Source organism: Pieris napi, chromosome 17 (genome assembly GCF_905475465.1).
Source record: "Pieris napi chromosome 17, ilPieNapi1.2, whole genome shotgun sequence".
Classification (NCBI taxonomy): Eukaryota; Metazoa; Arthropoda; class Insecta; order Lepidoptera; family Pieridae; genus Pieris; species Pieris napi.
In genome coordinates this window covers 2,060,221-2,074,010 of record NC_062250.1, presented here as the reverse complement: position 1 = coordinate 2,074,010, position 13,790 = coordinate 2,060,221, and the positions used below count along the sequence as shown (strand labels likewise).

Below are 13,790 nucleotides of genomic sequence, written 5' to 3'. Positions count from 1 at the left end.
CAATGACTGAAATTTTAAGAGGAAATATACGAAGTACGTTTAATAAATACGTGAAACATGTATATTTTTTGCAATATCGTAAAGTACTCGTACTATAAAATATCATACTCATACCACTAGTTCATGATATATTAAAAAAAACGTTTTACAGGCTCGTCACGGCCAATTTATTCAAAGCTAGAGCACAAGCCGGAAGCTGCCTCGCTACCAACACGGTACGCATTAGACAAATGCTAACAGAACTTTAGCAACGCCACAACTTCTTATCGAACATGAATAATGGGTATAACTGTCACACGTATTGTGCAATTGTCCCACTTACATTTGCTTTATTGCAGAATTTACTTTTATTGAGGTCAAGAGGACAATTAAATTGTATATACAACAAATAACAAATTATAAATTTGACAAATAATCTGGAAAAATATTTTTTATTAAATACATATTTTAAAACAAAAGCTTTTAAGTTATTCATTAATTTAATGTGACTTATAGCTAGACAAAATATCTATTTATTTTTAGATTTAATTAAATAGTATTCTTAAAAGGCCGGGAACGCACACGCGAGCTCTCTGGCATTGAGAGTGTCCATGGACGGCAGTATCACTTAACATCAGGTGAGCCTCCTGCACGTTTTCCCCCTGAACTATAAAAAAAATTGTCTCGTCTGTCTTGTAAAAATATCTCCTCACTATAACATTTGTCCTAAAAATAAAAAGGAATGATTGTAATATGCATGTGTATTATATAATATATGCATTGTTTTATGTAAAACGTTCATCCGAAGTAAACAGATTTCTTCCTATAACTTTATACAATTCAATGTTTTAGGTTTACCCCAATCTTAAACCAATTGCTTAAAAGCTTTACTCCTTATGTACGTGTACGACCATAACACATTTTACATATATACTATTAAGATGTTATTTACATTACCAAACATATCATACTTATTTCCAACCTATCGTTATATCAGAGACAAAGCCACAACACCACAATCGTAAACCAATACCTGATAGGCACGTCAAATCCAGGGAATCGTCAGTCAAATTGTATACAGTACAATTGGCTGGGGAGTCGGGCCGTGTCGCCGGCAATAGGGTGTAGACACAAGGAGATACTTGTTGCCCGGCAAGGTTCGTTGCCCGACAGGACAGTGTCCCATAATCTACGTCAGATACCGGTGTGTAGGTTAACACCGATCTGCCATCCTTTGCGTGGACTGTGAAGCGCTCCTGTAGGAAAAAATACTGTTCTTAATGATATCTTTTGAAAGTCAAAAGTCAAAAATCATTTATTCATGTAGGTAGTAAATGTACACAATACAAAATGTACACTTATGAACGTCAAAAAAGAAATAAACATTAAATGCTTCTAAGTTTAAATTTACTGCCAGTTCTCAAATCAAGGGCATAGAACGGAAGAGAAGAACTGGCAATAAACTCTCCGCCACTCTTTTTATCGCCAAGTTTTTTGGTTAACACAAACAAATTAACTCACATTTATATTGGGAAATATTGTTGGTACATCTGGTATTATACAAAAATAGGGATGCTACTCTTGATCTCGGTCTTTATGTATGTTTCCAGTACATCTTCTTCTAATAATCAAATAGGTTATCTTTTTAGATCTAAGGAATGCCGGTTTTCTCGCGATGTTTTTCTTCGTACAAGCGAGTCTAAGTGCGAAACGTGCACGTATTACATCTGAATTACAATGCGCAAAAGAATATTATACGTTGTTATATATGGTATGGTATTTTTTACATTTTGCTCACTCAGGCTTTCTTAGTATTATAAGCGTAGCAGTTTCCTAAATCGTCGGAGCTACGCCCCGAGTATACGTAAGCAGTATTACGCGACAGTATAGCCACACGTCGGCACTCTGTTTGACTTACATTGAATTTATCCGTTACATAGCAATTAATATTTCATTATTTTGCTTATATTCTATTGTTGTGCGAGTGGTAAGTATTGAGTAAAACTAAAACGCTTTATTATTTAAACCACCCCGAAACACACCGTCGAAACATAGAGAGATACTCTAATAATATGAATATTGTATACCCTGTTCTTTAAATAATCAAATAAATAAATACAAAACTGCACAAATGAACAACGAAACAACATATTTTAATCAAAACATTAAGTAGTTATTTTAATTAGACAAAACAATGAACGTTGAAAACAAAAGACTCCCAATTCCCTGAAAATCTAATACACTTCAATTTCGTAAAGTTAATCTGGTCGCCACAAGTTTTGTCAAGAAAATGTGCCCCCAACCGCCTCCAACAGCGCTGTTATAAAATCCTATTAATTTTCACACCGCAGAGTTTGTACTAGAAAGTTTGATCAAATTTTTTAACTATTCTACCATAGCTTGTAACATTTACAAGCTTTCAGAAACTTACAAGTCTTTCATCAAAATTAATTAAACTGAAGTTGACATTTTCCTCGTACTGATCAGATTTTCGTATAAAAAATATAAATAAAAGACATTAATAGGGAAGCTGAAACAAAACTAATTTATGACATGCAACTGTCTTAATTTAAGTTATTATTAATTATTGTGAAGTTAATAACGTATTTAATAATAAACTTTGTTTCATTTTATTAACGTAAATTCACGCGTCGTTTTATTTTCGTTGACCTGTCTGTCCAGATATCGCTGGAAAGACGCCATGGAGACGCCACCATAGCGCGGGACTTGAGGATGGAGTCAATCGACGAGTTCGTCGCACGGCTCACCAAGGGGATGTTCGATCGAGCGGACGCCTCTCAACATCCCCACCTCAAGGACATCGCGCCGTGGCACTCCAGGCCACCTGACAAGTACAGGTATCCGCGTGAGCTATTCTCCGCGGATACCCCAACCACCGGACGTGACACCAGGGCAGCAACCGCGGCTACGACCGCTGGTCGCCTCGCTGGGCCTCCCCCGGGGCCACCGGGGGTCTCACCCGGCGGAGCTTGACCGCGAGCCGCGTAGCTGCCCGATACCAACTACTAAGACACCAGGGCCAAGTCGAGAATACTCCTTGGCCCCTAACCACCGGACTTGACACCCCGGAATAGACCCCATCGGCTGCGCGCAGCGAGTTGAGGCCAACGCCTCCTTGCGCGCTGCAGCCCCCACCAAGAGGAAAAATCTCGACCCCGTACCGCCCTGTATTAGCAGGGCGCGAGAAAACACTCCACCCGAAGGGGGCATAGCCCCGAACGGGCTTAAACACATCCCTCTAGAGGGAGTGTGTAGAAATAGCAAATGGAGACGCCATGGAGAGTGTTTTTCGCGAGCTCCAAGTGGCCTATTGGCAAGCAGCAGTACAGTGGTATTCTCTTGTCTTGGAGGCCAAAACAATATGTATTTACAAAGGTTAAATTTTTTTTTTTTTTCAACAAAATTTGAGATTTAAATTTAATTTGCCTAATAGTTAACCATGCAACTCAACATTGAATCCTACACCACAGCGTGCAGGAACTAGCATGTCTTAGACTCAAAAATCAACAACCAGCCATCCGACACAAGTGGCCTACTATCTATTCCGTTTAACGCTAACGTTGTGGCGTTATCGAAATCAAATTGGTAGGGTTGTCAAATGTTCTGTAAATTAAATCGTACGATAGCAGTCGAGCTTAGTCTCTGGCTTTGGTAGTTAATGCCAGACTACAGTAATTTGACATTTTGACAAGAGAGCGCGGTAAACTAATCTATAAAGAGGAAAGGTTTGATTTTTTGTTTGTTTGAAATGAATAGGCTCCGAAACTACTGGACCGATTTCAAAAATTCTTTCACCGTTGGCAAGCTACACTATTCCCGAGTGATATAGGCTATGTTTCATTTTCAAAAAAGTTAGGGATGCTTACTAAAACTTGAATAATCTAACCCAAAGTGTAAAAAAATAAACAAAAAACTTCCTTCAATCGTGTGCGCTGCGAAAACTATTAATGAGAGAACAAAATGATGTATTACAATTTTTCAGGACACATCACTATCTATGAATAATAAAAATGTCGCGACAGCATGTCTCTATCTTTTATAGTTACGTCACAAGCGTCCTTTTATTTTTTTTAAATACCACCGCTAGAAAAGGCTCTTTATTCTTACTTAGGTTTCACATAAGCTACAATTTAATGGCATGGAGGACCAACAAAGCATGGTGGATTAGTGTTCTCCTGCCGTTTCTCTTGAATAGTTTACTACTATGTAATATAACAAAAATCTTAGCCACAGCAACGCTTGGCCGAGTCTACTTGTTTTTGATAATTTTGTTGTAAGATGTATAAGAGTAGCTACTATTGGAACTCTACTAACGAATTAAAGTGTCAAAAATGTCACTTCCCTGCAGTTTCTAAGCAGTTAATCGTACGATGCTGTCAATTCGTTTCTTAGAAATCGTCGACTTTATTCGATACGATAGGTCTAATAACATATTATAACAAATAATAAAACCAGTTAATTACTAATCTATCTAACAATATACAATTTTATTTCTTTCCTTTTACTCGCTATCCTAACTTCCTTCAGTGCCATTGATCGGAAACGCTTTACGGTCCTTAAAAGTCCATCTTTTATCTGTGCATCTTGCTATATGCCCCCCGCAAACAACATAACGTAAACAAATATCAAGGGTACATTTTTTATGATGGCTACTTTAAACTACGTATCGCTACTATACGTACTAATAATAACGTTTGTTTAGGGGGCAGTCAAGAAGGGGACCAAGTAGGCCATTAAAAATTCCGTTACTACTATTAAATGGAAACAGACGGTAATTATTTATTTAAAGTGAAAAAATAATCTATATGGGTTTATAGATTATTTTTTCACTTATATATAGAAAATATGTGTATACAAAGGAATTTTATGTATATATGTCGCAGCCAAATAGATTAATTAGCCGTAGAATTAACAGCCTAGCCGTTTAACTAAACGGCGCCTTTTAACTAACGGCCTGAAAGATGTTCAGCCAGTTGATTAAACAGCTAGGCAAATGACTTAGATCGATGACGTTTCATTACTTGCCTAGCTGACTATTTATTAATGTGATAGGTGATATGTGATTTGACTTAAGCAATTTAATTTTAAAAGAAATATTTGTTATGTCGTATGTTTATCATTTTTACTTCTGCCAAATAATGTTGTTACAAACTCTACGGCTAAACGGCACTGTTTAGTTAAAAGGCTAGGCTGTTAATTGAACGGCTGATTAAACTAGTTGGCTACGACATATATACGAAGTAGGAATTAATGAGTGACGCCACAAAAAGACGTTTTTCATTTGTCGGTCCCATGTCAAAGCGTCTTTGAAGGAGCGATTAAATAAATTTATCTCAACAATAAATTTTCGCTTTTATTCCTAGCACTTATGATCTCTTTTGGTCTACACATAGTTTCTACCATAAACATCGCTTTGTATGCAGTGAGCCCCGATTCCTACATATATTTGCGTAAATACAAATCAAAAGTATCAGTGGACTGTATAACACCCTTTTCATACATAAAAGGGTCGTAATATTGGGATAGACATGACAATTGTTCTTTGGGAATTCGTAAAATATTGAGAGATGTCACGAGATATTTTTAGAGCACTTTCACAGTTATGAAGAACGGTATACTTAGATGAAAAATGCCATAAATATTCTTAGGTTTTTGTTTTATTGCTAACTAAGTAAGCATAATTCATGTATTCCGGTCATCGAAACCAAATATTAGTTTGGAACTTTTTTGTCAAATTGTAAGAAAGACATCGAGTATAGGCAATATTTTAATATTAATATATTTAAGAATAATTTGTACAATATTGACGAATTTTTATTTAGTTTTAAAGTCGCATTTTATCGTATGTGAAATAGCTCTTAGAAATTGAACTATAACCTATTTTTAAGACGTTCTAGGTCACTACAAAGTTTCAGGTCAATCAAAAATTTATTTGTTTCATAAATTGATGCTAACAGCTGTTATAAATTGTAAAAGTCGAACTGAGCTGTCAATCTCGATGATTTATTTGCTTTTTGGTGAAATAAACACTTGATACGCGAAAGTCCTATACAATATATTTTCGTATATTGAACAAAAAACAATACATACGTCTAATTTTTTTTGGGACAGGAGGCAAACGGGGTAACTTTGAATAATGTGATAACCGCCTCCCATAGACACCTGCAACGCCGGGGACTAGCAGGTGTGTTGGCGACCTTTCTAAGACTGGTACGCTCTTTTCTTGAAGGCCCCTAAGTCATATCGGTTTGGAAATGTCTCTACTGGCAGTTAATACCACGAAGAGGTGGTCTGCGGTATAAGTGTATTAAAAAGCGCTGTGTAACGCCAGGAGTCGAGATGAAAAGGATAGAATTTCGAATTCTGGCTCGACGTCCGATGATGAAATGATATTAGTTCAAACAATGATTAAACGAACTTCCCATGATTAATCCAGTAGCTGACCGAACCAAAATTTCTACGCAAAGTCAAATGAAGAATCAAGTCGATCGAAAGGAGCAGGGCGTCGACGATTCGAATCGGCCTGCGTTGGATGTGTTCAAATGAAAGAATTAATTAACAAAGAAGTTTTAAAAATTTATTTAAAATAAATATAAGTAATCTCGTACGCAATAACCTATTAAAGTCAATTTGAAATAACCAAGAATCAAATCTTTATATTGTTTTTAAATAAACAACCATTTATTATATACTAACGGGTGTCGCGACTTCGTCTGCGCAGGATTAGTACTTCGAGTAGCTTATAAAGGGTTTTTCAACAAGAACTTTGTTTTCCAAAACAAAATAAAACAAAGAATTTAGAGGAAAATGAATAAAATTTTTATTGTATTACAAAGAGAAAAGTTTGGCAATTATGAATGAAAAATGATATCTGGCAAATGTCCACCACGACCACGCTGACAGATGTTGATTCTTTCATCAAAATTTTTAATCACTTTTTGGCAAAATGGAGGGTCTATTTCGTTAATGACATCACGGATTTTGAGTTTTAAGGCTGCAATCGATTCGATTGGCTCCGTATAGACTCTGTCTTTAACATAGCCCCACAAAAAATAATCCAGTGGTGTTAAATCACACGATCTGGCTGGCCACTTAACAGCTGAATTTCGCGAAATTATGCGCTCGGGAAATTTGGTTTGCAATAAATTGATCGTTTCATTGGCTGTGTGACATGTGGCACCGTCCTGTTGAAACCACATTTCAGTGATATCCATGTCATCAATAATAGGCCAAAATTTAGTGGTTAACATCTCGCGATACCGTGATCCATTGACTGTTACCGCATTTCCAGCCTCATCTTCGAAAAAAAACGGCCCAATCACGCCTCCAGACCACATAGTGCACCACACAGTAACACGTTGAGTATGCAAAGCCTTCTCAATAATTGCTTTAGGATTTTCAGAAGCCCAAATGCGACAATTTTGCTTGTTGACGTACCCTGACAAATGAAAATGGGCTTCGTCTGAAAAAATGATTTTTTCAGAAAAACCAGCAGGTTGCTCCTGAATGAACTGAGCGAATCTGCGGCGATTTGAATGGTCGATCAGCTTTAATTCCTGCACCAGTTGAATCTTGTAAGGCTTCAAAGCCAAATCCTTTCGCAAAATTCGCCATGTTGTGCTTTTGGATAACCCCAATTGTTGAGAACGTCGTGAAATTGACAAATTTTGATCTTCTTCAACACTGTGGCTCACGGCGGCGATGTTTTCTGTTGAACGACCCGGTCGAACACGTGTTGGTGTTGGCACATTTTGTACCGAGCCTGTCGACTCAAATTTCGCGACCAAATTCTTAACAGCGGTCTCAGAAGGACGATTATGCTGGCCGAAAATATCACGAATTTTACGAAATGTAACTTTAACAGAACCACCATTTTTATAGTGGATTTGAATTATTTTAATGCGATTTTCGAGCGAAATTGAATTCATTGTAATAATTGCCAAAGCACCTGCTACGAATACCGCCAAAAACTAAATGTCAAAACTATCACGTTCTCGGTGTTGCCACAATTGAAAAACAAACTTCTTGTTGAATTACCCTATTAGCGTGGCGTAGAATAAAACTACTAAAGATTAACTTTATTTTTATTACTTAAGATTATTACGATAAACATTTCCATTATACATGACTTATGTGTAACTCTAGCGATTTTGGCAGCGCACGCCAGAATAGCTTATAGATGGTATATTTTTTCCTACGTATTTGATATTTTGGCCAACTCTTACAATATTTTTGTACATTGTAGCCTATGTATGATGTATACGTGTACGTAAGCCATATTATTGTAAAGTTTCATTGAAATCCATTCAGTAGTTTTTACGTGAAAGAGTACACGGGGGATAAAAGTAATCCAACTTTAACAAAAGTATGCTTTTGCAACCTCGAGCAAAATATGTTAAATGCGCACATAGAAAGAAAGTCCATTGGTGCACAGCCGGGGATCGAACGACCTCAGGTATGAGAGTCGCACGCTGAAGCCACAACGTATACACTGCTCTAGTAATGATACTCAGTACTAATTAAAGACAAGTCTTGAGTTTGCCAATATTATAAGCGTGATGAACCGCGCAATAAACGGATTAACAGATTCCCCTACTCACCGCATCGACCTTTATAGATCCGGCGGAGTTATTGAGTGTCCACTCAAAGGTGTCGGGAGGGGGGAAAGCGTCAACTTGACATTCGACACTTGACGGTTCTTGAAGCGCCGCGCCAATCAGTTTGATTTCACGACTGTGGCACAGTGGTCTATCTGTGAACAAATTTGTTTAATATTAGTTAGTTAGAACAATTAATTTATCATGATGATAGATTAGGTTTATTTGAGGCATAATATTCATTAAATTATCAATTGAAAATTATGAAAAATAGTTTTACAGTAAAAGTAAATCGTATTATACATGTAGAATGAAATCTTCAGCAAAATTTTATTGATATCGTCGGTGGCGGCTTTGATTTTTGGTTCTAAGATAGTGTCATCCTCCGCTCAAACGACCGTTAATTCCCTATACAGAAGCATAAATTTGTGCACAACCGAACCTCGAACAAAAAATGTTCGGTTTGTAAACCAGACGCTTAATAAAAATAATATTTTCATTTGAACGGTTTTAATGAAATACAGGTATTATATGTTTTCGAGGTAAAACGAAAAACCCTTTGTATTTATGATTTTTATGAAACGAAGATACTTTTTTAAAAAGGTCTTTATTTTAAAGTATTAAGTCCTTCTTCAATATAATAAACGTATTTTGTTTTAATGAAACCTTGTTCAATTCTTGGCCAATTTCATTACTGGCTTCAAAACAAATCCAGTAATTTACCTTTAAATCGTTCACCATATCTAATTGATTAAATGATCCACATTGAATCTCTTTGTGATCCAGTCCTAAAATCAAACATGCTACACAATGGACGTCATTTTGCTTTGATAACCCAACCGATTAGATAGCATTTTGGCCAAACTATTGTACTAAATCAGTGAGAAATTAGGACCATTATGACCTATTAATGATTTTCATGTCTATTGATTGATAAGAAAGTGCCAACAATTATTTTAATTCGGCTTCGTAATCGGCAAAAAGGATAGGACGGTTATATCATCGTTGAATATGACACACACAGACGAGAACGAAAACAAAAGACGTAAGAATTATTTTAGTTACGAAAAAAGTAATTCAAAACAATAAACAAAACACTGGGGATTACAGCTTCAATTAATAAACCATATGTTCCTAAAAATCGAGACATCATCTATAGGACATGATTATTTAAAGTTCAGACGTTTAATAAGAGATATTTTGGTCTCATAAAATACGAATGATGTAATCAGATCAAAGGAAAATGCATCTCTTGAGTATAAAGTTTAGGTTGAATCCAGCATATACGCTTAGATTATGGGGTTGTATGTACGCTTGTTAAAGATTTAATAGCCGTATGGTTGAGAGTACAGAGTACCCCTAGCATACCCCTTAGCCAATGGTTTCCGCACGGAATATGCGACAAGAATTAGAGATGTCACTGGTATGTTTTTTATACTTACAGACAACTTGCATCCTCAATGGTGGAGACTTGCCGTCTCCCTCTACGTTAGAAGCTGTACAAGTATACAGCCCCGCTTGATGTCGCGACACATTTCGTAATGCGAGATTTGTGTTGCCTGTCAGTATCACGCCATTCGCTGCGTTATGCTGGAGTAGAACGCCCTGTGAAATTAGAATAACCCATTTAATATACTTTTTAAAGAATCATGGCAGATATGGTTTTTAAGAATATCATTACAATAACTTCCATATATATTATAACATTATAATAACTTCCGACAAGTTTGGTCAGGGTAATTATCAATGGCATTTTAAAATCCTTGTTTTGAAGTGTGGTAAGAAGAAATTAAGTAGGTACTCTTTTAAAAATTATAAAATGACTGATGAATTGATTTTAAATACTCTCATCCCTAAGGTTCGTAGGTGAACGTGTGGAAACGGGCATGCCTTACAACCAGGCGCATAAGGCTAGTCGACTGTTTAAAAAAAACAAATGATATATAAAGATAGTTTGTAAAATTCCTTAGTTTTAAAAAATACCAATGCTTCGATAGTTATGCACATTCTTGCAATTATTTTAATTTAGACTCATTAGAAAGTCGGCGAAGTCAGCAAGACCTGCTTTTTTTACATGCTATTCTTAATGGGCGGATCGATAGCCCCTATTTGCTGTCGTTAATTTCTTTTAAAATTCCTTCTCCATATGCGACAAGACACACAAAATTGTTCCATGTGCCTCGTACGAACTCGAATTACCTGCATAATTCACCAATGTTTCGGGTTTTATCTAACTATGACACTAATTATGAGGATATTGATATTTTCCATCTCACCAAAGAACATGTGAGAAAATATTTGAAGAGGCGGGAAGACTCGAATTTTGTTTAGGTTATATATAGTATTATTTATTGTTTTCAATATTAAATTTCAGTTTTCTGTATATAGTTTTGTCTATTGATGCGCTTATTTGTTTCATTTTTCGTATATAATATTGTTTATCTATGTAATCTGTTTTGGCTTTCTGTACTGTCTAAGTGTTTGTTTTGTAATATTATGTATGTAGCTGTAAGATTACTTATACTTAAATAAATAAAGAGGATACAGATCAGATAAATCTGACGCTAAAACCTAAACAGTGGCGGCAGTGTTACGACACTGGTTTTTTTAAAAAAAATCATGATGAGGAACAGAGATTGTAAAGATCGTCAATTATGTTATGGTACAATTGCTTCGGTAAAGATATTTCAAAGTCTGTTTTATTCATTCAATTACCTAAAAATTACAAACATAACCTAAGGTTAGGTAGGCCTAGTAACTTAAGTTAGTAATAATACAAAAACATATCCTGATCTATAAAAACTTTTCAAAAATCAATTCTCTTTAACAGAACGTTTTAGACAAAGAAAAAGAATTCTGTGTCAAGTTAGTTGAAGAAAATTAACAGTATTTAAATTATATAAAACCTTTTGAAACTTAGCTTAGAAAACACTGCAATAATAATTTCAATGCAATTTGTTGACAAATTAACCACGAGATTAAAGTTTTGATATTAAAGCTTCATCAAAAATTGTTCTACGAAAAACTAAATGTTTGCACTGTGCATACGAAATTATAACCACAAACGAGTTTATTTAAATGCAAATTGTCATTAAACTTCAGAACACCTTTTGGAGCTAAAATAATTTAGATTAGAATTTTTAAATGACATCATGATAGAAGGCAAATAAAGAGAGAGAAAAAAGTCTAACAGTTAACTAAAATCAAATGTGGTTTTTAACACAAATAGCACTTGTTTCTTGATTAAAGAACTATTGGGTTAGTGAGATTCAATAGTAAATATGTAGTTTGAAACATATGCTTTTTATAATAATTATGTTCTTGTATAAGATATCATAAGTGATTTGTTTAATAAGGTTTCGCAACTTAAAAGGCCGATTTTAAGATGTTAATGTCAAGTGTAAGATGGGTAAATGTTTAAATTTCTCTCCTATGTGACAAATAAAAGTAATATGATATGATGAGATAAATTATGCATCTATATCTATATTAATAACAAGGACACGATAGCCAATTACGGAGCTTTCAGAAGACATTATAGTTAAGAGCTTTTATAACGCTGTCGTTCCTCAATTTTTGCGCATACAATAATCGCGGCAGAATAGAAAAATAAAATAAGGCTTTATTATGAGAATATAGGCTTTAGTTGTAAATTGAAACAGAATTGGAATTTCGGACATATACATTATAGTTGGAATCGTTTCGCTCTATATAACCGTTGAATGTCAATCAACCACAAGAATGAAGCTATGATTGATATATTAGATACTGTAATTAGGCTTAACATGCGTTCAATGTAACATTAGCCATATGTACAAGTATTAAATTAACGAAACGTTGTAAAACACAATAGCAAATCTGAATATTATGGAAATTAATGTAGATGTTATCAGATCTATACTTGGTTCAATATACAAAGTAATTATAATTCTTAAATTCGTATACCACTTAATTCTATGAAATAATGCAAATCTTCCATATAAGAGATGTCTGAGAGGTAACTTATATATACTTTGTATAATTTTCAGTAATAATAATGTATATATAGCGCGCAATAGAAGAGGTAAAATAAAAGCATTAAAATATAAATACAGTCAAACACTTCCAACGCTAAAACGAAAACGCGATTAAATATTTAAAAAGTCAAACAATACTTATAGTTGATTAATGAAATTCAATCGAATGAAACCCTAATTTAAATAACAGAAATATTATATTAGTTTTTTATAATTCTACTAAAACTTCGACGGAAAATAAGATTTTAAACAAAAATAATTAAATCCAAATCGGGTCAAACTTATAACACTTTTTCGTCTGGGGTAAAATACTGTTAAGCTCTAAATAATTCCCTTGTATTTATTAAACGTTCCGATTTAATAAACATTCAAAGTTATCAGTTGTCTCTTCGTTATCACGTTGCATTAAAGGTCTTCTTATAAGGCACAGTTTAGTTAAGACAACACTGTAACAATCATACTAATACGAAAGAATTTGTATGACTCAAATCTTGGCGATTGAAAAGAGTGGCGGAGAGCTTCTTGCCCGATCAACGCCGTTGATTTGCTAACTGGTAGTAAATGTAATTTTATAATCAATTTAACATCTTTTCTATTGACGTTCCTAACGGCCAAAACCAATATGCAATATCAATCCAATTTTAGCTGTCATAGACTGACAATTCAATCCATTTCTAAAGAAAAGCATGCCAATATTCAATACATGGACTGAGATACCAATCTAATTATTCAACCAATCGTTCAGAGGGCGGATAAGAGATTGAAGATTGCCCTCTGTATGAAAATGAATGTTTACTCATGCCAACAACCTATCTGTCCATTTTGACAGTTGCTTCGATTGGCCAAATCAATCTCGGATTGCTATCGGTGAAACTCGTATGATTTGGGTTTGGGATTGCGACCTAACTTAATATTCATTGGGAAAATTTATTCATCTTCGTCATCTTCCAGTTCTAATAATAGTGATTTGGAAGTTTAAATGCAATTATCCGATTGGGATAGTAATTCTGAAGCTGGAAAAAGACAACGTACTTCTGTGCGAAGACATAAGAAGACAAGAATTAATTATATCCAGAGCCTGAATGACGCCGAATTCACATTTAGATTTAGGTTAACAAAAGAAGCTTTGGAGACACTTTTACACAAAGTGATGTCTATCATATATGACTACTTGCAG

At 34.9% G+C, this 13,790-nt stretch overlaps 1 protein-coding gene across 4 annotated transcripts in view; it reads right to left on the bottom strand.

Moving 5' to 3' along the window:
• The window catches only part of LOC125057849 (hemicentin-1-like), a 147,447-nt gene that overhangs the window by 13,303 nt on the left and 120,354 nt on the right, over window positions 1-13,790 (bottom strand). For all 4 annotated transcript variants that reach the window (XM_047661765.1, XM_047661767.1, XM_047661764.1 and 1 more), the window contains exons 10-12: window positions 10,040-10,202; window positions 8,601-8,752; window positions 1,013-1,235 (exon numbers count right to left, since the gene is read on the bottom strand). In XM_047661765.1, the coding sequence (XP_047517721.1) occupies window positions 1,013-1,235; window positions 8,601-8,752; window positions 10,040-10,202 (538 nt within the window). The remainder of the gene's footprint in view (window positions 1-1,012; window positions 1,236-8,600; window positions 8,753-10,039; window positions 10,203-13,790) is intronic.